The sequence below is a fragment of the Prionailurus bengalensis genome, chromosome B4 (genome assembly GCF_016509475.1).
Source record: "Prionailurus bengalensis isolate Pbe53 chromosome B4, Fcat_Pben_1.1_paternal_pri, whole genome shotgun sequence".
Taxonomy (NCBI): domain Eukaryota; kingdom Metazoa; phylum Chordata; class Mammalia; order Carnivora; family Felidae; genus Prionailurus; species Prionailurus bengalensis.
Window position 1 is genome coordinate 27856516 of NC_057358.1, and position 24253 is coordinate 27880768.

Sequence of the window (24253 nt, forward strand, 5' to 3'; positions counted from 1 at the left end):
TTATGAAATTAATAGGCCCGACAGTCTTCTCTCTGATGTCCAAGGGTCTCTTTTCACACAGGATCATGGCTAACCCACCTCAGGAAAGCAGGTATGGTGTTAGGATTCCTTCACTGCAGGTGCCAGAAAGAAGCCCAAGTCAAACTGACTGTGGCAAAAGAAAGGTGTGGAGGGATTTACGGGTTCACTCGCTGAAAAGTGCAGGTGTGAATTCGGGTTCCAGAGGCTCCTCAGAATGAAGTCTCTCTCTTTTCCATTTTCCGTGGGGCTGCTTTGCTCCAGCCAGGCTATCACCGTGTTGCGGGAGTTGCCCACCCCAGCTGTGGAATTTTCGGCTCCGTGGCCACCCCAGCATAGGCTGCTTCTCTTCCCAGTTGTTCCTTCCAGCACAGGTTCCAGGCTTGATTTTCTAGGGTCTGAGCCCAGCCCTACAGCGGTCATTGTGGCCAAGGGACGGGAAGATGCCAGGTGCCCCAGAGCTGGTCTCTGGATGCCCTTCAGAGCCAGAGCCAGAGTCCAGGTACTCTTATCAGAAACCGGGGAGCATATATGCTGGCCAGGCTAAGCCCACAGCTACCGACCACATCTGTCTATTCCCCACAGATTGTCAGAGTGACAGTCTCTTCTAGAAGTCTGTGTGGTTATCCTACATTTTTCCTTAAGCTGCTCCTGATGCATTTGTTGCATATTTCCATTTTGTCAGTTTTTTTCTATCTTAAGAAAAAAATGAACAGGGGCACATGGGTGGTTCAGTAGTTGGGTCGACTCTTAATTTCAGCTCAGGTCACGATCTCACGGTTCATGGGTTCGAGCCCCATGACGGGCTCTGCACTGGCAGCTCAGAGCCTGCGTGGGATTCTCTCTCCCTCTCTCTTTGTCCATCCCCCACTCACGCACACATCTGCGTGTCCTCTCTCTCTCTCTCTCTCTCTCTCTCTCTGTCTCTCTGTCTCTCAAAATAAATAAGCTTAAACATTTTTTTAAATGAAGAATTTTCCATTTCCCACCTTTAAATGATATTTTATGTATTTGCACACATGGCTATTTAACCATTTCTCATCTTCTCCCATCCCAGATGTCACTGCTTAAGTCATTATATATAAACATATATACATCTACGTTTATGCACACACACACAGAGGACGATGTTATATATTATACGATAGCACAGAGACCGTGCAGTTGGAAGTCAAGAGCAGCAGCAGAATCTGTTAGGAAACCGTGTGACTGGCCCACCCACCTCCCCGTGTCTGCTCTGCCCCAGAGAGCTGAGTGTGTGTATGGCGGTTACAGTTGGTTTCGTGGGCTTACTTTATTTCAACATATTCTTCAAAGTTGTGGTTATTTTTCAGAAAGGCGCAAAGGGCTGAGAGGAGGCTAGTTAAGAGGGGAGTTCATAAGGAAACTGGAAAACTGTTGTGTCAAGAGAAAGTTTAGTATGGAGGAAAGAGAATTAAGTCGAGAAGCAAGGGCTGGCTGTAAATCCCTGAAGGGCTCACCAGGGACAGAAGTACATGTGTGTAATATTCCAACAGGAATATTAGGAAGAGTCCGTGGGTTTGATGAGGGTGGGGAAGAACTTCCCACCCTTCAGAGCCATCGAGTAATGGAATGAGTTGCCCCGTGAGGCACCAGACGTGCCCCCAGGCAGAGACCACAGGGCGTGGTGTGGGGAGAGCCTCTGGGATTTTGGATCAATCTCCATCTCCAAGATTCTGTCTCCATGTCAGGGAGTGGCGGGCAGGAGGGGGAGTTGTAAGACTTACAACAAAATCAGGAAGTGACATTGCAGAGACCGTCGCTTCGGGTCAGAGACCCCCAAATAAACCAGGTGTGGGTGATACGCAGACCGAGGTCACAGCTCCACTTTGCTCCCCAGGTTGACCTCCTCTGTGGCCGAGCACAAGCGCGCAGTAAGGCCCAAGCGCCGGGTTCAGGCTTCCAAAAATCCGTTGAAAATGCTGGCAGCCAGAGAAGATCTCCTTCAGGAATACACGGAGCAGAGATTAAACATTGCCTTCATGGAGTCAAAGCGGATGAAAGTAGAAAAGAGTGAGTATGTGGAACCACCACCCTACCCCTGCTTCGGAACTGGTGATTAGGTGATTTGAACCCTCTTTTTCTGCCTTGCTAAGGCCAATAATGTGCTCAAAAGACACTCGTCACATAAAAATGAGTAAGTTTGCACACACATGTGCTGTGCACACCTGCCTGGAATTTAAAGGCTTTTCCCAGAAATTCTAACAGCGTGGAGCATCTGTTCCCTTGGTTAACTTAAATTATCCTGCTTGGTTGACTTTTCTTTCAAGAGATTGGAAAAGGACGTTTCTGGGCTTTGTAATTGAACCCATTTTCAGCTCTGCAGAGCCCAAACGTAGTCACTCCTCACTTAATCTTGCTCAAGAGCAAATCATTTGATCTCTCGTGAGAAAACATCCCAAACTGCTGCTTTTCCTAATCCTAGATTTTCATATTATTAAACGCATAAAACAATGCTTTCCAGATTGCTTCTGTCAGGAGCCTCGGAGCTGGGGATGTGAGTTGGGTAGCGCCAGGGCTTGGGGGTGGAGGCAGTGAATGGGAGGGAGGAGAGAGCTCCACGCTCCGCTTTGCTCAGCCTGGTAACATGGGCTTCCATAGTTATGAAACAGTGGTTTTCTTGGTGGAGCTAATGGCATACACAGTCTTGCCAGTTTGAATATTCTCGCTATAATTGTTATTTTCCTTCAGCACTCATGAACCTACTTCCTCAAGTTTTTCTTAGAGACTCAGTATTTACACAAAAGGGTTGAGTCTTTTCGTTGTATACTGATTGACTAAGAGAACGTATGTCAAAACCGCGATGCCATACGAATTGTCAAGTAGCGTGAGAAAGAGCCTAATCCCAGCAGAACAATTTGCTGAATTTCTCTCTAGCACCTACGCTTTTTTTTTTAAACAATCGGTTAAAGAAATAAAGGCTTGCTGGCACAAACTTTAGGTACGTTTCCTCTACCTCCACTCTCGGGGGCTTGGGGATATCTTTGTGACGATAGACACATGTCACGTACACATCTGTTGGTGCCATGGAAAACCCAGCATCTTGTTATTACGGTCTTAATCCCGGGGCGGAAGACCTCAGGAGATCAGCTAATTGATCATTTTGCCTCCAGGAGAAAGATTAGGACTAAGCCATCCCTACAGAGTACCTACGTATAGAGACTTTTGTTAAAATACGTCTCGTGGTTTTCCTTGGGGTGCATTTGCATTAACATCTAAAGATTGTTAGGAGTTATAACAGCTTTCAGTGGAAGTGCAACACACGAGTCCAGCTCCTGATTTTATAGTACAGCAGTTGGTCCACGTTGTCTCTCAATTCTTGTCTCTCTGCAAGGCGAGGTGTAACGTGTGTCTACTCCAATACAGGGTTAAACCCTGGTACGGTGACTCAACACTGAACTGCATAGGCAACCAAACCTGGGCACATTCTCCCCCGCAGGATTAAGTTTCAAAGAGAAAGGTAGTCGGTTCTGAATCTCTGATTGTAAACATTGACGTTTCACCTGCCCATCTTGCTCCCCCGCGCCCCACCCCCACACTGTTTCCTTATTCAACCCTCCCAGTGTCCTCCAACTCCAACTTCTCAGAAGTCACCCTGGCAGGTTTAGCCAGTAAAGAAAACTTCAGCAACGTCAGCCTGCGGAGCGTCAACCTGACCGAACAGAATTCCAACAACAGCGCGGTGCCCTACAAGAAGCTGATGCTGTTACAGATTAAAGGTATTTAAGAGCAGCACAGAGGAGGGGTGCCTGGGTGGCTCCGTCGGTTGAGCGTCCGGCTTCAGCTCAGGTCATGATCTCACAGTTCGTGAGTTAGAGCCCCGCGTCGGGCTCTGTGCTGACAGCTCGGAGCCTGGAGCCTGCTTCAGATTCCGTGTCTACCTCTCTCTCTGCTCCTCCCCTGCTCACACTTTGTCTCTCTCTCTCAAAAATAAAGATAAAAAAAATTGAAAAATCACTTAATAAATAAATGAATAAAAGCAGCACAGAGGAATCGCACGTTGACTAGGGGTTTTAGTCTGGTGACGTCAGGAGTCCTGACCGTAAGCAGAAGGGAACGCATGCTCTTTGAGGTCCTCAAGATCCCTTGAGGTGGGAGATACTCTGTCCACTGAGACTTCGAGAGGTTAGTGACCTGATTGGGGTCACAGCCGCTGTCGAGTAGCAGGGCTGGATTTGCCCCCAGGTCTCTCCCATTCTAGAAGCTCAGCTTCTGCTGCTGCCTCCCCTAGCCCCGTGAGCCCCGCCTCCGCACTGTCACGCAGCTCCAGATGCCCCTTCAGCCTTCGTGGTGGCTCTCTCCACTCAGTTCTCCTGGCTGAGGTAAGCAAGGTCAGCGTGGGCCAGAAGGAGAGACACAGGTTCTTGGAGAAGGAATCCAGGGACAGCAGAGGCAAGTGAGGGCGACCAGGATTCCACTCCAACACCCCCTCTGTCACTGGCAAGGGAGACAACCAGAGAAGCTGCAGGCTAGGAGGAGAGACGATTACTGCTAGAGTAATCAGCGAGGGGAGGATGGACAAAATATCCTTCACTGAGGGTGTCCCGTGTGTTTCTGCACCGGCCTTTTCAGTGCATTCGGAGGACATGCCACAAGCACAAATAACCCTCTTTTCCCAAGTTCTGACCCAGAGACAGCACTGTCCGTGTGACTGTGGAAAGGTCTAAATCAACGGCCACTCAGGAGAAGGTGTGGAAAGCAGCACAAAGCAGTGCTTCCCTCCTAGCTGATCCCCACTAAGACTGCCCTCGGTGTGGCATGAAAGCCCCCAGGAGGAAGATGCTGTGTGAAGGCATGTCCTCACCTGCAGCACGGCTGGCAGAGGGTATGAAATGTAGGAGGTGGGCCACGCCAAGAGAAAGAGACGGGGAGAGGAGTTACAGAGGGAAAAGGAACATGTTTGCTAACTTTCCTGGAGGAGGGAACTTGATTAATCCACACACTTGCTGTAAAAGGACGCCAGTGGGTGTCCTAACACTGGCAAGGGAGAGTAACCTCTAAGGCCAACATTCGAACCCCCCTTCCACCACCCCGCATCACGGAACTGGTATTGGTAGACAAGAGTCTTTAGAATTGCAAAAGTCTGTAGCAGAGGTGCTTCCTGGTCCTTCCTGTGGCTTGGAGAGGTCTCCTGTCTGGGAAGATGGTGACTCTTTGCCTCCCGCCTTACAGGAAGAAGACACGTGCAGACACGACTGGTTGAACCTCGAGCTTCGTCGCTCAACAGCGGGGACTGCTTCCTCCTGCTCTCTCCCCATCACTGCTTCCTGTGGGTAGGAGAGTTTGCAAATGTCATAGAAAAGGCAAAGGTTGGTATCTGAAAAATAAAAACTGTTCCGTTAATCATCTCCTGTGCACGCCCGATAGACTGTTCCACAGTTGCTAGATCATTACAAGGGCTTCTCAGATGCGAAATCGAGTGAGAAGGGATGGGTAGTATTTCTTTTGCTGAATGTCTCTCAAACAAGTAATCATTAGGTACTTGCTTGAGTGGGATGTTTTGGAAGGATTCTGGCCCTCCTGTCCAGATTTTAAGTCCTATTTCGTGTGAAAGGAACTGGCATATCACTTCAAAGCTGTTTGTCCCAGGTTATCTGTGAAGTGCTACCTCAGACTTACTGAATGAGCATCTCCTGGGGAGAAGCCCAGAGAATGGGCATTTATCGAAAACTCCACAAGCCATCTCTTAGATTTGAAAACAAAGAGCTGTTGCTCTAGAGAATTGTACCCCCCATACGTTTTCTCCACCTTGCCGAAAATAGCCAACAACCAGGGCCTGCAGCCCCTGTGGTCACCTGGTTTTCCTTGCAGACACACCATTTCTCCCCTCCACCCTAGCCACAGGCTTGTCTACCCAGGTAACTGTGTTCCTCCTTTTTTCCAGGCCTCAGAACTTGCGGGTTTAATTCAGACAAAGAGGGAACTTGGTTGTAGAGCTACTTATATCCAAACTATCGAAGAAGGAATTAATACACACACTCATGCAGCCAAAGACTTCTGGAAGCTTCTGGGTGGCCAAACCAGTTACCAGTGTAAGAGTTTACTGTATTTCAGAGAATCACGAGACTTTTCTTCCCCCCTACTTCGTTCTTCTAAACCAGCCACTTTTCAGTGTAAAATGTCATACTGTCTTATCGTTCTCCTCCCAAAGCCGCCGGAGACCCAAAAGAAGACGAACTTTATGAGACAGCCATAATTGAAACAAACTGCATTTACCGTCTGATGGATGACAAACTTGTTCCTGATGACGACTACTGGGGGAAAATTCCAAAGTGCTCCCTTCTACAGTCAAAAGAGGTACAGTGCCCGGGCACCATCCTCACTGAGAAACCCTTTGCAGGGGGTAGCCCAATAAAATAGATAGTAAGCGCCCGATATGCGCTGGCCAGTGTTAGTGCCTGTTGTTGAACAGTGACATTTATTTATTTATTTTTAAGTTTTTATTTATTTATTTTGAGAGACAGAACACAAGTCAGGGAGGGGCAGAGAGAGGGAGGAAGAATCCCAAGCAGGATCCGCGCTGTCAGCGCAGAGTCCGATGCGACGCTTGAACTCACGAACCCTGGGATCATGACCTGAGCCGAAATAAGAGGCGCTTAACTGACTGAGCTACCCAGGCGCCCTGAACAGTGGCATATTTTTAAGGGATATTTACTTGTGAATTCAAACCACTGCTGCCATGTTAAATACAAATATAGAATTCAGAATATTGTTCAGAGGGGTCATGGATCATTGAAGCCTTTTCTGTTTTAGGCAAAATGTAATTTTTTTTCCTTTTTTTTCATATTTTCTTTTTGTATTTTTTTCCTTTTGTATCTGTATGAGGTGCTGGATGTTAACTTATTGTGGTGATCATTTCACAGTTTATATAAGTCAAGTCATTATGCCTTATACCTTAAACTTATGCTGTGCCGTATGTCAGTTATATCTCAATATAAACAGGGAATAAAATGTAAATACTCCTTAGCCCTATCTCTTGCTTTTCTATGAACATTATATTTTTGCAGTCTTGAAGTTTCAGGAATAACAGATGCATGTATATATAATTTGTGTTTGCCAAATGATGTACTAGATTTTTTCTCTCACGTTGGGAAATATTTACTAAGTACATACATTGTCATTACCCTCTGTATTGCACATGTTGAGAAAAAAGTGGAAGACACAAAAGAACCTTAAGTTTCATTGAATAGAGGAGTACTAGAAAGGATGTAATCCACACCTAGATGGAGTGTGTGATATATATGGGCATTTAAATGAGAACAAAAATCACAGGGAAGAAATAATCAGGAGTAATTTTAAAGAGAAGGTGAAATTGAGCCTGGTTGGGAGTTGAGTAGGATTTGGATGGCTGGACATGAAGGAAGAAATTATTCTAGGAAGAAAGAATAGAATAAACCAACGGCATGGAAATAAGAAATAGCATTACATTCACGTATTCATTCAGCAAACACTTCGTAAATCCCTACTGTAAACATAAGTATGATATGGTCTCTCCCTTTGAGGGTGTTGGAACTGAACAGAGGAGAGAAGACCTCACTGGTCCTCAGTGCCTGGCGTGTGAGAAGGCCTGTATATATGCTAAGTGAATGAATGAACAAAGGAGGGAGACAAGAAGAAAAGAAGATAGGAAGTCATAGCCAAATAACTGTTTTTATGAATGAGGGGTGTTACAGAGTTGGAGAGTTCAGGACAAGATGGAAATCCCACCTGCAGGGTAGAGACTAGGGGAGCAGGGCAGAGCCAGATGGTCCACCCCTGGATCTTTTTATGTTTGCACTGATGGCTCCATTAGGGTTTGTATCCTCACCCGCTCAACTCAGTGTCCGCAGAGACCGTGGTTCATCTGGAGCATGGCTTTGACATTAACCACATCTTCTGTGCCGTTTCCCCAGGTACTGGTGTTTGATTTCGGAAGTGAAGTGTATGTGTGGCATGGAAAAGAAGTCACGTTAGCACAACGGAAAATAGCTTTCCAGCTGGCAAAGCATTTATGGAATGGCACCTTTGATTACGAGAACTGTGACATCAACCCCCTGGACCCTGGAGAGTGCAATCCGCTTATTCCCAGGTATTCCGGGCATCTGCTGATAGTGGGGAAGGGCCAGGGGATTCCCACTGTGCTCACCTACTGTGGCTCTCCAAAGGCTTTCCTTTTCACAACTGACTGCAGGCGGTACCCTGTATATTCACAAAAAGAACATTTCTTTTAGCTCTCGCCTAACTGCAACAGAAATATGGACGCTGCATTCTAGTCTGTGTCTGGAGGCACGCAAATTGTTCCCACCTGCAGTCTTCCAGGTGCTGCCCTGGCAGATGAGTAGCAATTGTTTAAGCAAATTACATGCTGATCTGAAAAGCTTCCCAGGATCTGGAATTCAGCCATGGATCTGAAGGGGCAAAAGCAACATTTTTCCTTCTCATTTCACACCTTTCCAGCGTAGCTTCTACGATTTACCATTTGTTTGGCAGTAGATGATGTTTATGCCTTTTGGGGGACAGAGAGTGAGGGGGAAGGTGTTGTACTGAAATAATGACTGTAATTTTAATATTTCCTACAGTGTACTGGACTATTTTAAAAAAGTAATTTTGGGGATGCCTGGGTGGCTTAGTCAGTTAAGCGTCCAACTTCAGCTCAGGTCATGATCTCATGGCTCCTGAGTTCGAGCCCCTCGTCGGTGCAGAGCCTGCTTCAGATCCTCTGTCCCCGCCTCTCTCTGCCCCTCCCCCGCTCACACTCTCTCAAAAATAAACAAACATTAAAAAAAATAATTTTGGCAAATCAGCAGAATATGCACAAACTCTAAGAAACACAATCATAAGAAAAATAATTCTTATTTGCCAAGGGCTGTTGTTGTTTTTCTTTACTACCGGGCGGGGGGGGGGGGGGGGGAAGTGCTTTTAAATTATGTGTGCCATATAATTGGTGGCACATCTATTTCTAACCTAACAGCAGAGAGCAAACATTGGGTATCATGCAACTGGGTCTTAATATTTTGCATTGATCTAGTCTACAAGTTGCAACTTCCTCACCTAGTTTTCTTTTAAAATCAAATATTGATTTTATTATTATTATAAAAAAAATAAAAAATTATGTCAACGTAGATGAAGTTTTCAAATCCGTTTTAACAAAATGCACATTTAACGTCAAAGTAGTCCTGTAACAACTGGTGTTTAAAGGAATGAAGCCAAGGTGGAAAAGAGTATTTTATTTGATGTACTAAAAGAAACAATAACGCCAAAGCACAAAATCCATATGATAGATAACATACATAGCAGTGAGATAATCACAGATGTGGGAGTAGATGAGTCAGCGCCTAACCCACTGGTTTTCAACATGTCCCAGATCAGAATCGCCCAAGGACCTTTACAAAAATGTACGTGCCAGGCCCAGCCCCAAAGATGTGTTCTCAGTTCACGTGGGGTGGGGCTTGTATGTCAGTAGGTCTTAAGAGCTCCTCAAGGGTTGTAAGGTACAGCCAAGATTAAGCACCCAGCCCTTTCTTAGCAGAGGAAGAGGCAGGAAGAAGCTCACCCCCTGGAGCTCTCAGCTGCCCCTTTACCCTGCAACGCACCGCCTCCCCTGCTTGCTCGACTCCCACCAGAAAGAACCCATGTCTAAAGCTGAAAGCAAGTGCTGTCTGTAGACATCCTAGCAAGTCTGCAGAGTGGACTCCATACCAAAGATGGTCATTCAGACATTTGCTGTTAAAGGCCACAGCCTTGCAGGGGAGTCCCGAATCCTCCTTAGTTGCCGATACTTGCTTCCTAGAGTCCCGCGAGAGTACGAGGTGGGGGTGTTAGAATGCCGTGGCCTCCCCTGGGCGGTCTCCCTCCGAACAGGCACTCTCCTTGATGTGCCGTGGGGGTGACTTCAGAAGCCGTAGTCGTGACGAGACAGGAAGTGATGGGCAGGGGCGGCAGCAGGCCCCAGAAGCACTGCTCATCAGACTCACGGGGTGTATGCAGCCCGGTCTCCGTTCGCAGCCAAAGAGAGATTTGGAAGGATGGGCGATACCTGCGCGAACCCGCTTCAGCATGTTTTTATTTCCTCAACCCTGCCTTCCTCTGCCTGATCAGCGTTCCAAGCAGTTTCAAATTCTGAAATCCTGAGGCCGTAGCAGGAGGCCTCCAGGTTGGGCTGTGCCACTTCCTGTTCTGTGTCCTCGTGCTCTCCCTTCCTGCTGTCGTGTCTGGTGGCCTAGAAATAAATATGTGGAAATTCACTTTATGCTCTATGAAAGTATGCTCATTGTAGTAACGAAGGAGAATTTCCTCTGCTCCCGGAGACTGGAGAGCTGCGTTGTAAGAGGACTTAAGAGAGAATTCAGGGTGAGCTGTGCCTTCCTCCCGTCCATTCGCTAACGAGACAGAAAATTGGGGAGCCCTTGCAGGCGACCGTGAGCACATGACATAGGCAAGGAAGGCATGTGTGTGGCTCCTGCCTTTTCCCAGCTCCCAGTCTGGTGTGCTGCCCCCAGGGGATCCCAAACGCAAGAATCTGCTAGTATGAAAGGAAAGTCCAGACCTGACACGATTCACCCCACGTTCAGGAGCATCGATTCCCTGCGAGGCTTCAGACCGAAAGACTAAAATGTCACTTATCTGACAAAACAGACCATGCATTCTGTATACCACTAATGTGTCATGAGTTGTGTTCACTAGCCACGTGTGTGTGTTTTCCATTCCTTTCCTTTGTTTTCCCATGGCTTAACTTTGGTTCTTCTCCTGTCTACTCCCCCACCCACCCACCTTCGCAGAAAAGGACAGGGGCGGCCCGACTGGGCAATATTCGGGAGACTTACAGAACACAATGAAACCATTTTGTTCAAAGAGAAATTTCTCGATTGGACTGAACTGAAGAGACCTAATGAGAAGAACGCCAGCGAACTTGCCCAGCAAAAGGTATTTCTGGTAATCTAGTCTCAAACCTCAGGCCTTTGGTGTAGGTCCCAACAAAAGAGGCCTCGAAGGTAAAGCCTTCCCAGGGTTTACTGGGAGATCAGCAAACGGGTTTCCAATTATATTCTACCTCCAGGAGGTGAAGTAGTCCAGTTTGTGTCCCCAGCTTTTAGGTGTCCCGTTCACTGCTGTGGGATGGGTATTCAGGCCTCCGCAGTCTTTCCCCAGAACGCAGTTAAACGCTGAGACAGAGCTGGAAAGTCTACCAGTGAAACAGCAGTGAGTGTGGCAGGAAACGGCTGTAGAAACAGGCCACCGAGCCAGCCTTGTTACCTTCCCCCATAGGAAGATCCTCGGGCCGAAGCCAAGCCGTACGACGTCACGCGCATGGTGCAGGTGCCCCAGACCACCACCAGCACGGTGCTGGACGGGGTGAACATTGGCCGTGGCTATGGCCTGGTAGAAGGGGACGACAGGAGGCAGTTTGAGATCGCCAGTGTCTCTGTGGATGTGTGGCACATCCTAGAGTTTGACTACAGCCGGCTCCCCAAACAGAGCATCGGGCAGTTCCACGAGGGAGATGCCTATGTGGTCAAGTGGAAGTACATGGTGAGCACCGCAGGTCAGTGAGCACTTCTGTCTTCTTCACACTGACACGGGGCGGCCCCAGCTCTGCGGCTGCGAGTCTAGCACCGCTAGAAGCCGTTCCCTGTGTGCGCCCCTGCCTTCGGCCGCAGAGAATGTGCCGATCTGACCGTTCGCTTGGAGAACCCCTTAGTAAACTTTATAGATGGATCCCGACGCCCTAGCATTGCTAAGGAAGGTTGCGTTTCCTTATAGAAATTAAACATGCACGTTACGGTTTCTCTGCTACCCTCGTTCCCGCCCCCTCCCCGTCCCCAGAGGTTTTCTAGGAAAGTGATGATTTGCCTCCAAATGATACTTACCATGTGGCTGTCTGCTGCTTAAATTAAAGTCTGAAGTAAAGTATATCTGGATGATTTCGAACTGGAACCAAATGGTGTAGTTATGCACAAAAGATTTATTAAAAATAAAAGAAGCTGTTTCCTCTGAGGCTGAGAGCACAAACAGACTTTGTGGATCTGGTAGAATAAATACACAGTCGAAACTGCGCGTGGTTCCTGTCGGTGAAACGCTCAGCGAAACGGTCCGTTGTATGCTCTGTGCTAGAGGAGGTGAGGGAGGAAAGCCAGTGTGCTTTGGAGATAGAACCCCTTCTCCTTGCCAACAAGGAGCCAGTCCTCTGCAGCGTCCCTCCGCCCCACCATTTGGGAGGATTTGTCACAACGCTGTGATTTTGACGTTCAACTCCTGAGCGTTTCTTCACCCCTTGAAAGCCGCTTTGCTGCCGGGGTGTGGCTGCCCTGGAGCTCCAGGGGATGAAGGCTGCTGTCTGCTCATCAGATACCCGCAGACTGAGAACCATATGATTTCCTTCCTAATGTATCAGAAATAAGTCTGCTAATCACCCGGCAGCATTTACTGGAGCACCTACTCTACATACAGACACTTACGTTAGGGGCTAAGTAAATATGTCAGACCCTACCTTCCGAAAGCACATAATAAATGACAATAAGGCAAGTGCGGGAAGAGGCAAGCCCGTCATTCCGGAGGAGAGCCGGGGTCTCTGAGATTGACCCTGCTGCTTTGGGGGAAGACCAGCACACCGCCCTGTGGGCAGCCAGTGTGGGGCATCGCCGGGCAGGGCAGGAGGCAGTCTTGCCCAGAGCTGTCCGGGGTGCTGCGCGCCCGGAGGTCCACACAGCCCAGGAGGCACAGCACTGGGGGTTTTGCTGCACACTCGAGTTGAGTGCCTCCCAGTGGCTCTGGGACGTATTACGTCATGATGCCAATTTCTCAGTGAGGAACAGGACACCACAGTTGTTACCTGTCTGAAGTCACCCAGCTAGGAGAGACCAGATTAGGACACTGAAAGCCCCTTTCCCTTTCATAAGGAGGCCATGTGGCTGGGGGGAAAGGGCACAGGCCCGGGGACCGTGCAGCCTGGGTCTGAATCTTCTCTCGGGCCCTACGTACCAGCCATGCAAGGTGGGTGAAGGGACGTAACCTGTCTGAGCCTCGGTCTGATGATGATGCCCCGCTCAGAGATTATTATAATCTGGTAGGTGTCCAATTTAGCACAGGGCCTGGCACATGCTCACAAGGTACGGGAAAGAATCGTCACTGATGCCCTCAGCCCCGAAAGCAAAATTGCTGTATTTACCTTGAAGATGAGATAACATGAGTCTCCCCCAAAATAAGCGTCCTTCCCAAAGAGTCGCTATTGCGAGTCTCTGCTCCTCGGGGTGGTGCACTTGTCCAGCTGCAGTAACCATCCGTGCCGCGTGTTGGCAATAAAGGCAGTAAGAGGGCATTTGGCGGGTGGGAATCCACTAACCTTCGGTGTTGTGCAGCAGGGAATGTTAAGGACCAGCTTTGAAAGCATACATAACTCCCCTTCCTTAAATACAGAGGAAACTGCATGTTTTACAAAACAAGACAAAGGGGCAATAGAATTTGAAATTCACTCATCTCCTTACCTGAGCTGTTAGTTATAAAAAGAAGTAATAGGAAATAAATGAATAAAACGATATCGACATGAATTAATTAAAAAAAAGTAATCAGGTTTCTGAGGCCTTCATAGACTACTCTGCCGGAGGCCGCCTAAGAAGTAATGATTTGGCCCAGGAAAGTACTTTCTGTGTTTCTTCCAGTAAACACAGGGCACATCTCGCAGCCAGCTCCAGCAGCATCCTTATGAGCAAAGTTACAGCTTTGAAGGAGTCCAGCTGCAGAGCATTAAGTCAGAGCAGGGAGCATTCCGATTCCAGACGGTCCCTCTGGGAGCAGAGAAGCATAGCACAATGGCATTAACAGTGGCCCCTCGGTGACCACAGCCTAGCTCCTCATCACTCCTACTCCACAGCTGCACGTGCAAACAGGACATACAACTTGGAGCTCGGGAAGCTCTTCTGGGACAAGGTCAGCAGACACCAGCAGCTGTAGAAACAGTACAGCCGTCCTCTTGGTGGACACTAGCCAGGTGCACAGGTGCACAGAGAAGCTCCTGGAGAAGCGAACCGGGGCTCCAGGGAAGGGAGACCGGAGGCCGCAGTGGGCAGTAAATGGGGTTCTGCAGCAGGACCGCTTGACCCTGAGCAGTTCTTCAAACCGTGGTTCCCTGTTACTCCTAAACACAACGACTGGCCACAAACGTCCTCTTCAAAGTATTTTTAGACATAATGCATGAATACTTAATTTTTTTTAAGTTTACTTATTTATTTTGATGGTAGGGTGCGTGGGGGCAGAGAAAGAGAGAGGGAGAGAGAGAATCCAAAGCAGGTTCTGCCCTGTCAGCACAGAGCCCGACATGGGACTCAATCTCACGACTGTGAGATCATGACCTGAGCCAAACTGAAGAGTCAGACAGTCAACCGACTGAGCCACCCAGGCACCCCCATCAACACTTTAAATTAGCCATCTGATCAAGGCTATTTAAGGTTACAGTCGGGGGGCGCCTGGGTGGCTCAGTGGGTAAAGCGTCAGACTTTGGCTCAGGTCATGATCTCATTGGTTCATGTTGAGCCCCACTTTGGGCTCTGTGCTGACAGCTCAGAGCCTGGAGCCTGCTTCGGATTCTGTGTCTTCTTTCTCTCTCTGCCCCCCAACCACTTGTGCTCAGTCTCCCTGTCTCTCAAAAATAAATAAACATTAAAAAAATATAAAAAGTGAAATAAAGGTCACAGTCCATAAATTCTTACTGATGAAAGTTTAATCTTTACTTTGCTAAAATTAAAAATAGATGAACTAAAAATTAAGTTGTATATAGTAATAAATTTGTGCATATTGAAGAAAATTGCTGAAAACTATTATGAGATATTTAAGGAAATAATTCTATTTTAGATATATATACTGAAGTCCACATTAGAATGTTAGATGGTAAAACACTGGTTATTTAAGCCTGAATATATATTTATACAATGTACTTAAGTGCTAACAGATTTCAAGATATATATCAACTTCTGTGACCTGTTTTAAGCACATCTTTCCCCAGCTGACATGACTAATTTTTACTACTTTGAAGAGTGGGATTGCTAATCAAAGACAAACTTTTGTTCTATCTAAATTAGCAGAAATTTCAATGGAGTGGCTTCCAAACTAATTGTGAATATGCATAGCCTATCCATTAAAAATACACAAACTTGAAGTGCCTGGGTGGCTCAGTCCGTTAAGCATCCAACTCTCAACCTCTTTCTCTGCCCCTCCCCCTCCTCGATGCGTGCGCGCGCGTGCTCTCCCGCTCACTCGCGCACTCGCTCTCTCTCAAAATAAACATTTAATAAAAGATACACCAACTTGACTAGTTCAGGTCCACAAAAGATGGCACTAAATGTTGTGCTTAAGCAAAGCACTGTCAAGAATTATTATGATCATTTATAGAAACTATATATACAGTACTTTGCTAAAAGGCCAAAAAATCAAATAAATATGACCCTGACCTCTTGAGAACTTAAAATAAATGAGCTTTCTTCTTACCTTCAAACCTCAAGATAACTGTGATTTTGTAAATGGGACTGGCACTGGGAAAAACTGGGTTAACAGAGAACCAGAGAACCTAGTTATTATCTTTAATTTTCAACAAGCGTGGGTGTTATAACCTGCGTTCTCCCACCGTTGCCCATCACTTTCTGGGACCACCCAGGCAGGCATCTGAGGGTAACAGCTCAGTCTCCTGACCTCATTCGTTCCAGAAGGGTCTGCCTGCAAGTCCCTGTCACCTTGTCATTGTCACCTCCTCGGAGAGGCCTGCCTTCAACAGGGAATCCTATTAGCACTCACCCTGCCCCATGTCACAGCCCTGTCTGTCATCCTCAGAGCACTTATCAACCGTCTGAAACTGTCTTGCTCATGTCTGTTAGGATGAAAGCAGGGGGGCCATCTTCTCATTATAGCTCTGGTATCCCCAGGAGGCCCCGGGCACACTGTGGGTGCTCGGTGAGCGGTTGTTGAATGAATGAGAGGAGACCGGAGTGCGGTATATACCGAAAAGTAGTGAGCTGAGGTCTGAAATACTGCCTTTTCAAAATGGCCACTTGGCCAATTAGCTTCCCGTGCCTGCTCTTGGGTGAGACCTGTGAGCCGGGTGCTGCTAATGCAAATGCCTGTGAGGTGCCAGGCGGTAAGGACAACCAGCACTGAATCCTGGCTACGGACCCAGCGACAGATAGTATTGAAATCCCAGATTATTTTATGAAAGCGGTATGTCAGCAATAGATCTCTTCCATTTCTGACGGAATGTGGAAACTCCAGAGTGTGTTTTCACTAGAATCGTTTTAGCAGACTAAATTTTCCCTTTGTACTTAAAGCTAGCCCAGCTGTTGCTTTCAATATCTTTTCTCTACCAGCTAATCTTCTGCCAAAAAAAATGGCGTAAGACGGAAAATGTATTTCTGTCTTTGGGAGCCGTTGGTCCTGCTCTGGCAGTCACCCGCTCTCTCTGTCACACACTTGGAGTGATCCGCCGCCTTCCTGGAGGATGACAGGTGTTTTTCCTAGGGCGTCGAGAAGGCTAGATCATTTTTCGCCAATTTGGAGGCTCGGGATCAGTTACCGGAAGAAAGGTGGTTTTTCTCCTCAGCCCCATGCCCCAAAGCTTTTTGTCGTCCCTCTTTGTCCTCACAGAGCCCGGAGAAGAAAGCCATACATTTGCCCCTCTTTTGGCCCATCAGCTGTTTACCCTGCCCTCTCGGGTTCTTTGTGTTTGCAGTGGGAAGTCGACAAAAGGGAGAGCATCCAGCAAGGGTGGCTGGCAAAGAGAAGTGTGTCTACTTCTTCTGGCAAGGTCGGCAGTCGACCGTGAGCGAGAAGGGCACGTCGGCTCTGATGACGGTGGAGCTGGACGAGGAGAGGGGTGCCCAGGTAAGTGCTGGAAAGCAGCCGAATGAGAGAACCGTCCTTCCTGGGGAGCCACAGGGTGCGCGACCTGGTCCCCTGAAGACCCCTGACTTTTCGTGAACAAAGACGGCATCGCACAAGTGACTTTTGGTTCTGGTCTGGCTTCTCCAGACTGCAGGCTGGGCCTCCCCTCTCCTCTCCCTACTGGCAGGTCAGGAGTAATATGCTCTTCCACGAGATGTTGTATCTGTAAATAGCGAATCCATAAGACAGGTACCAGGCGCCAAGGGAGGGTTTGGTTTTTTTAAGTTTCCACTTAACTGATATTCAAGGAGTTATAAATAAAACCAAGAGATGCTGTTTTCCACTTCTAAAATTGGTAGGGATTTTGTAAAGAACGGCTCCAGGGTGGGTAAGGATTCAGTAGGATGCCTCCACTGGGAAGTGTAGCTTGAAACAGCCATCCTGAAAAGCAGTTTGGCTCAAGAACCTTAAAATTCTCATAAACTTTGATCATTTATTCCACCTACACAAATCTATCCGAAGGAAATACCAGAGATTAATGTAAAAATGAGTATTCTTATCTGTTTTCTCATCTGCATTCCTCCCAGCAGCCCGAGTGATTTTTCGGGAACACGTCGGACCGTGTCATTCCCTTGCTCTCCAAACCGGTGTCCCAGTGATCTGCCAGCACCTTCGTGGTCGGCCCTGAACACCTCTCCCACCTCCCCCTGGCTTTCTAGCCTTTTGCCACTCCTGAGACACACAGACCTCTTTCCTCCCACCCCAGGGCCTTTGTGCAATTTCCTGTCTGGAACATTTCCCCTGTATCCATAAGTAACTTTCAACTTCATATGATTCAGGTTTCTGTTCCAGTGTCACCTGTTTTATCCAAATCCCTCCCCATTCTCCGTCCCTCTGCTGAGCTTTATTATTTTTTTTATAGCACTTACCGCTATTATCACTACTTAAAACCACTTCGTAGTCATTTGTCATTTCATTTACATTTTGTAGACATTGCGTTTACTTACTTGTTATCCCTCTTTCCCTAGAAAGTATGAAAGAGACCTTGTGTGCTGGTCTTTATCCGCCATTATAACCCCAGGGCCTGTATAATGCCCTGGGGCCAAGGTTTTGTGAACATTTCTTTTTGCTGTTTGGATTACCTTTGCCTGGGGTCCCATCCTTTAGTAATGAAGAGTTGACTGTAAGGTTTTGGGAAAGCATGATACCACGGGCAGGTATCTTCACTACCTTGGAGGAGTAGTTAACAATAGCATGAGGGAGGAGAACAGAGGAATTTTCTCCGAAACAGATTAATGTTCACCTAGCCTTCTAGATTCCTAAGAACCAATCCTGTTCCCTAAAAAAAATACTTAATACACATTTTCTACTATAGACTATACAATAATTGAAAATAACTGTTAGTGGCCATTGCATTTTAATTTATCCCTAATAGTGGGCAATTTCAACTGCCTTTATTTTTGTAAAGGCCATGTTTCAATCATGGCTGCAAAATCACCCTTAGAATTTTGAGTCTTAATCTCTCTAGTCTGAGCATTCCACTTTTTATCAAGCCAGTGGATGTAAAAACACTTCAGATATATAAAACGCTGCCACAAAATGGCTCTTAATTACACAAAGTTGGCCCTGAGGTTGATCTGTTAACTCCTGGTGGGAAATGCTTCCTACCTTTCGGTTTGCCCCAACTTCCAGGCTGAATAAACAATTTCCTCGTGAAGGGAAAATGTCTAGCCAAAGTGAGAGTGAGTGGAGTCAACCCTAACAGTTTTATGAGCAGCTAACACAGTGCTTCCCAGGCGAAGGGGAAGCTGGTCCGCAGGAGCAGTGTTCCATGAGTGGACTATGGGAATGGTTGCAAAAGAGACAGTTCTCCCCTCCCGCCCCCACCCCTGAGTCACTATGTGATCAGTCGTTCTCACCGCTGAGAGGTAGACTTTGTTTCAAACTTGTTTAGATCAATCATGCTACGTCTATACCATGGAATACCACTAAAATATCAAAACTTGTGTTTCCAAAGTCTTTGACGGCAAAACATCAAGTGAATAAAATCGGGTATTAAGTAACAAAGGACAACAATCCTACTTTTGTCTGGGAAAGACACATACCTGAAAGATACTTTGAAAGGAAAGCTGTACCCTAGACCTTTCACAGTGGTTATCTTTAGACACAACAGTAGTGTCACTGGTGTTTGTGGGCACTTCTCGCTGTTTTTCAGAGTTTCTACTAGGCAGGTATTCTTTTTAAGACTTTGAAAACCGGTACGTGTTACTTACTGGAATGCGTTTCCATTGAAAGGTCCAGGTCCTGCAGGGAAAGGAGCCCCCCTGCTTTCTGCAGTGTTTCCAGGGGGGAATGGTAGTACACTCCGGGAGGCGGGAAGAGGAGGAAGAGAACGCGCAAAGTAAGTCACTGTCACCGTTGGAATAAGATTCGTTTCCCTCTCCTAGAAGGTGTTTTCACACTGGGGGTGGGGGGGAGGGGTATTAAAGTAAGTCTCCCTTTATATAGCTGTGTCTTCACCCCTGAAAGCCTTGTCACGTTTGCCTTACAAATCAGCCTTATGGGGAGCTCATAGCCACCCCCCCCCACCTTCCTGTGGCGTTTACCTTAGGATACATAGGACTCTGTATGCAGGAGGCTGGGAGATTACTTCCCCTTAAACTGAATCCCCACAGTGACTCTGTCCCTCTTTTCAAGAGGGGAGGAAAATTCAGTGGGTCATCTATTATAAATTGGATGCTGGCCAACAAAAATCTCTTAATTTATAGAATAGATTTATTAAAAAAAATAAAATAAAAAGAACTCTTAGCTTCAGAGCCTCTCAAAATATGCCTGTTATGTGATTTACCTGAGTATTTATAAGATACTCAGTATTTGTAAGTATTTGTAAATACCTGAGTATTTACAAAAATGGGTTTTCTACTTCACGAACCTGCTTCTAACTCCAAAAGGAGGTGCTTTCTGGGCCGGCAGCGAGCTGGCCGCCACTCCGCCTGAGCCCCCCACCCCCACCCCCAAGTCACAAGGATGGGCCTGGGTGGGCCCAGGGTGGGTGGTGTTGGCGGGTCCCCGCGGCACACCACGTCCTAACTCTGTGCCGCTGCTGCCCCCTGCAGGTGAGTGGAGGCTGTACTGTGTGCGCGGAGAAGTGCCTGTGGAAGGGAATTTGCTGGAAGTGGCCTGTCACTGTAGTAGCTTGAGGTCCAGGACTTCCATGGTTGTCCTCAACGTAAATAAAGCCCTCATTTACTTGTGGCACGGATGCAAAGCCCAAGCCCACACGAAGGAGGTCGGAAGGACCGCAGCAAATAAAATCAAAGAACAGTGAGTGTTGTGTGTGAGGGCATCTCCCAGAAGGGGCTTCCCCGTGGGACGCCGGCTGAGGCGGGAAGGATACCCAGGGTCGCCAGTAGAAGCCCGGGTGTACTTCAGGTGACTTCAGCAGGGGGTGGGTATGAACGTGGTTGGGGGCCTCTGACCTGCCAAGTGGCCGTGACACACATCTCGCTTCAAGCTGCCCGTGTGAGGGCTTCCCCCACCTTCTGAGGATGTACCTGCCTCGATGAAAGGCAGAGTGAGGAGTGAGGGAAGTGCCCCCAATGAGTGCCGTCATTTCTTTCATGGGTAAGATTTTGAATTAAAAGCCTGGAGGCCTTTGGTATTTAAAGAGAGCAAATTTCAAATATCGTTTAGGGGTTCAACATTTCAGTTTTGGCAGAGCAGTGGAAAGTTAGGAAGCGTTTAGCTAAAGAAAAGTCTGGGAGACCACCGACTGTGTCAGACTATAAGATGTCCCCTTTCCAGAGGACAACGGTATGCCTGCATTTGCCCCTGAGTCGCTGGACCGCCAGCTAGGCAGGGGATGCCTGGCGTTTCCTCAGGCTGTCACCTGGGAGGACCCTGGTAACATGTGGACAGTAGAAGCGAAGCATTTCCAGGGCCACGGCATGCCACCAAAGTGTAATCTGGTCAAATCCGTTCTCTGGGCACCACAGCGGTGCGGGGCGGGCATCCTTCCCCTGGGACGGCTCTCGAACCTACCGCGCCGAGGAGAGGGCAGAGAGAACACAGGCCAGTGCCCTGTCAACAGGCAGGTGGCCGGGAAGCAAAACGTCTCATCTCGAAACGCTGTTCTGTGTGCCAGCGAGTGGGGAGGGGTGATAGTTGACCTTCGGCGAGGTATCCAAAGGCATCACTGGCCCAATGGATTTTCCCCTTGGACCACTGGGAAAAAACAGAACGATGAACTCATTTGCTCTGCAGGTATTCACTGATCACGTACTTGGTGCCAAGCACAGATTTAGGGACCAGGGTCTCGCAAGTGAACTAACCTAAGTCTCCGTCCCCATGACGCTTATGTTCTAGCAAGAGAGGACAAGGAATAGTTAATATGTATGTTGTATATAAAAACGTGATCACTTTCATTGCAACTTGTATGTAATTATACATTCTTCTCTAAGGGCCAAGCCAGTCCCTCTCATTGCTGCCCCCCCCACACACACACACATTCATAAACCACGGAGCATGTTTTTATTCATTAGTAAGAATTATTTTAGGAAGAAGAGAGATGGTGAACTGATCTGCAGATTTAGTCTTGAATAATTCCATACTGCCAACACTTCCAGGCTTAAAACAAACAAACAAACAAACTACTGGATTTTCTCCATGCAGATGTCCCCTGGAAGCCGGACTGCATAGTAGCAGTAAAGTGACAATACATGAGTGTGATGAAGGATCGGAGCCCCTGGGATTCTGGGATGCTTTAGGAAGGAGAGACAGGAAAGCCTACGACTGCATGCTTCAAGGTAATCCAACATTCCGTAGCTTTCCATCACTAATTTAGTCAGTACATATTTACTGAGCACATACTATGCACAACACCCAGTGAATCACACCTAGGCTAGGTCCTCCCAGGCCTACAATGCAGTAAGGAAGCTAAATAATACGCACAGCTAAGCATAATGCCAAATAAAACTTTGGTATGTCACGAAAGAGGTACGAATGAAGGAGGCTGAGAGTTAAAAGAAAGAGTAGTTCCACCAGGAAAATCACACGACATTTACACAGAGCCTCAGAGGGAAGCATGACCTGAAGAGACGGAGGGAGAGAAGCGAATTCCAGGAAACCAGAGGGACAGTGACCCAACGTGACCCTATGGCACAAGACGCTTTCGGTCTGGCCAGCATCCTGGGTGCAGGGACCTAACAGAGTTCAGATTAGAGAATAGGTCGTTTTTGTATTAAATACACAAAACACAGATCAACTTAACGTACAGATTAACACAGAGGGAAAGCTAACAAGTATTAGGCAGGTTAGGATGAGACAGACACCGCCTAAGCACCTGATCTGCCTTAACTCAACGCTCACCACCTAACGCCACCATGTTTGTTCTGATGAGGAAACTGAGGCACAGCGAACTTCATCAGCTTGCCCAAGGTTGGACCACAGTGGGGTATACTCATCTCAGTTTTCCTGAACTTTGACAGAGTTTTTCTTAATAATGCATATTGGTGATGGAAAATGTTTGAAAGTACAGAGAGGTTGAAAAAGAAACTAAGTCCCTTATGATCTTCTCTCTCAAAGATAACTAGAATCAACATTTCTCTATGGGATCCATACACATCTATATTAAAGGAAATTTTGGACAGCAGTACACAGTTTTGTAACCCGATTTTTCCCTTTATTATGAACAGTTACTCAAGTTGTTAATATCTAGACTTCTCTGGCTGCAGGGCATTCCATGAATATGCTATATGCCATTTTCTATTTAACCTGTCTCTTTTGGTTGGAGAGAGGTTTCCGATTTTTCCCTATTACACAATAAAGATGTGAATACATTTAAACCAAGTACGTGTTTTTGCTTCTAGTTAAATTCCTAGATACAGAAGTGCTGTGGTAAAGGTAGAAAAGATTCAGGGTACAGCTCAACAAGGGTGCCCCCGAACACGGACACCAATCTCCATATTCACCCGGCAGTATACATCAGAGAGTGTGCATTCCCCCGTGGACTTTGCCTTTTCCTCTTTGCCAAAATGGGGGGTGGGGGGGAGACTGCTACCTAAGCACTATTTTAACTAATGGTTTAAATTGGAAGTACTGTTAAATGCTTATGTATTTTTTTAATTATTTGTATTTCTACTTTGGTGAATGTTTTCATTTCTGCCTTTTTGTGCATTTTTACTGAGACGTTTATCTTTATTCTTTTATATACCAAGGGCACGAACCAGTTTCCACATTTCTCACTTTGTCACTTGCCTTTTTGTTTGGTTTGGGGCTTTTTTGCAATGAAAGTGTTCATTTTTGTACTGTCAGTGCAGAAATCCCCTGTCCCTTCATTCCTTCTTTTATAATTATGATTAAGGAGACCTTCCCCACCTCCAAGGTCAGATAAATTTTACCTATTTTCGCACGAAGTTTTGGGGTTATTGCATGTCTTACAGTCAGTCTCCCGTCCATCTGGGATTTCCTTTGATGCATATCGTGTCCTCAGCTCTGTTCTCTTTTCTTTCAAAGATCCTGGAAATTTTAACTTCACACCCCGCCTGTTCATCCTCAGCAGTTCCTCTGGTGACTTCTCAGCCACAGAATTCATGTATCCCGCCCGAGACCCCTCTGTGGTCAATTCTATGCCCTTCCTGCAGGAAGATCTGTACAGCGCGCCACAGCCAGGTACGGCCCGCGGAAGGGGTCATCGTGCCGAGCCACAGAACATACACCTTCCAGACGGCCTTTTTACTTTACTTGCATATTGACTAAACGGTTTTTATTTGCCAAGTGCCCTGGCGGGTAACTTTCTTATGTTATCTCATGCTCACACCTACCCCAAAAGGAAGGGAACATCAGCCGTATGTTACAGTCTAAGAAACCGAGGCCCAGGTACTTAACTCGCCCAGGTAGGCTGAGCACAACCGTGTCAGGCCTGGAATCTCAGCTCTTCTCCCAGACTCCCCTCAGTCTTGTGGCTTCGTGCGTGGCCCACAGTCGGCCTCCCCTGCTCCGGGCATCATGTTTTCCGTTCGAGACACAAAGAAAGGGTTGGGAAAAGGGCAGTGATGGCCGTGTCTCTCCCTTGTATTGGATAAAGCAAAAGCTTTCCCAGAAGCCCCAGCTGCTCACATCCCGTTGGCCAGAGCTCTGTCATGTGAACACCCTCCACTACCGGGGAGCCTGGGAGAGCAAGTGGCGGGGCGGCAAGGGGTTGGGAGTATCTGTTGAATCAGCCAAAGAACGGTGTCTGCCTTAGCCAAGGCTGCACGGCAGGGCTGTGGTTCCCACCCATGTCTTCTGACTCCGAGGTCAAGGCTGTATCCACTCGGCCCCCACCTCGCGACAGAACCGGTTGTGTGCCCTTGTGCTGGTTGGGACAGTCACCGTC

The 24253-nt window shown here is 47.4% G+C and overlaps 1 protein-coding gene across 26 annotated transcripts in view; it reads left to right on the forward strand.

The window, feature by feature from the left end:
- Positions 1 to 24253, forward strand: part of SVIL (supervillin) — a 232675-nt gene that overhangs the window by 202764 nt on the left and 5658 nt on the right. For all 26 annotated transcript variants that reach the window (XM_043562073.1, XM_043562070.1, XM_043562072.1 and 23 more), the window contains 13 exons: positions 1880 to 2052; positions 3603 to 3758; positions 5212 to 5348; positions 5924 to 6071; positions 6191 to 6336; positions 7932 to 8107; positions 10797 to 10941; positions 11284 to 11560; positions 16727 to 16878; positions 19174 to 19279; positions 19995 to 20202; positions 21550 to 21683; positions 23392 to 23547. In XM_043562073.1, the coding sequence (XP_043418008.1) occupies positions 1880 to 2052; positions 3603 to 3758; positions 5212 to 5348; positions 5924 to 6071; positions 6191 to 6336; positions 7932 to 8107; positions 10797 to 10941; positions 11284 to 11560; positions 16727 to 16878; positions 19174 to 19279; positions 19995 to 20202; positions 21550 to 21683; positions 23392 to 23547 (2114 nt within the window). The remainder of the gene's footprint in view (positions 1 to 1879; positions 2053 to 3602; positions 3759 to 5211; positions 5349 to 5923; positions 6072 to 6190; positions 6337 to 7931; positions 8108 to 10796; positions 10942 to 11283; positions 11561 to 16726; positions 16879 to 19173; positions 19280 to 19994; positions 20203 to 21549; positions 21684 to 23391; positions 23548 to 24253) is intronic.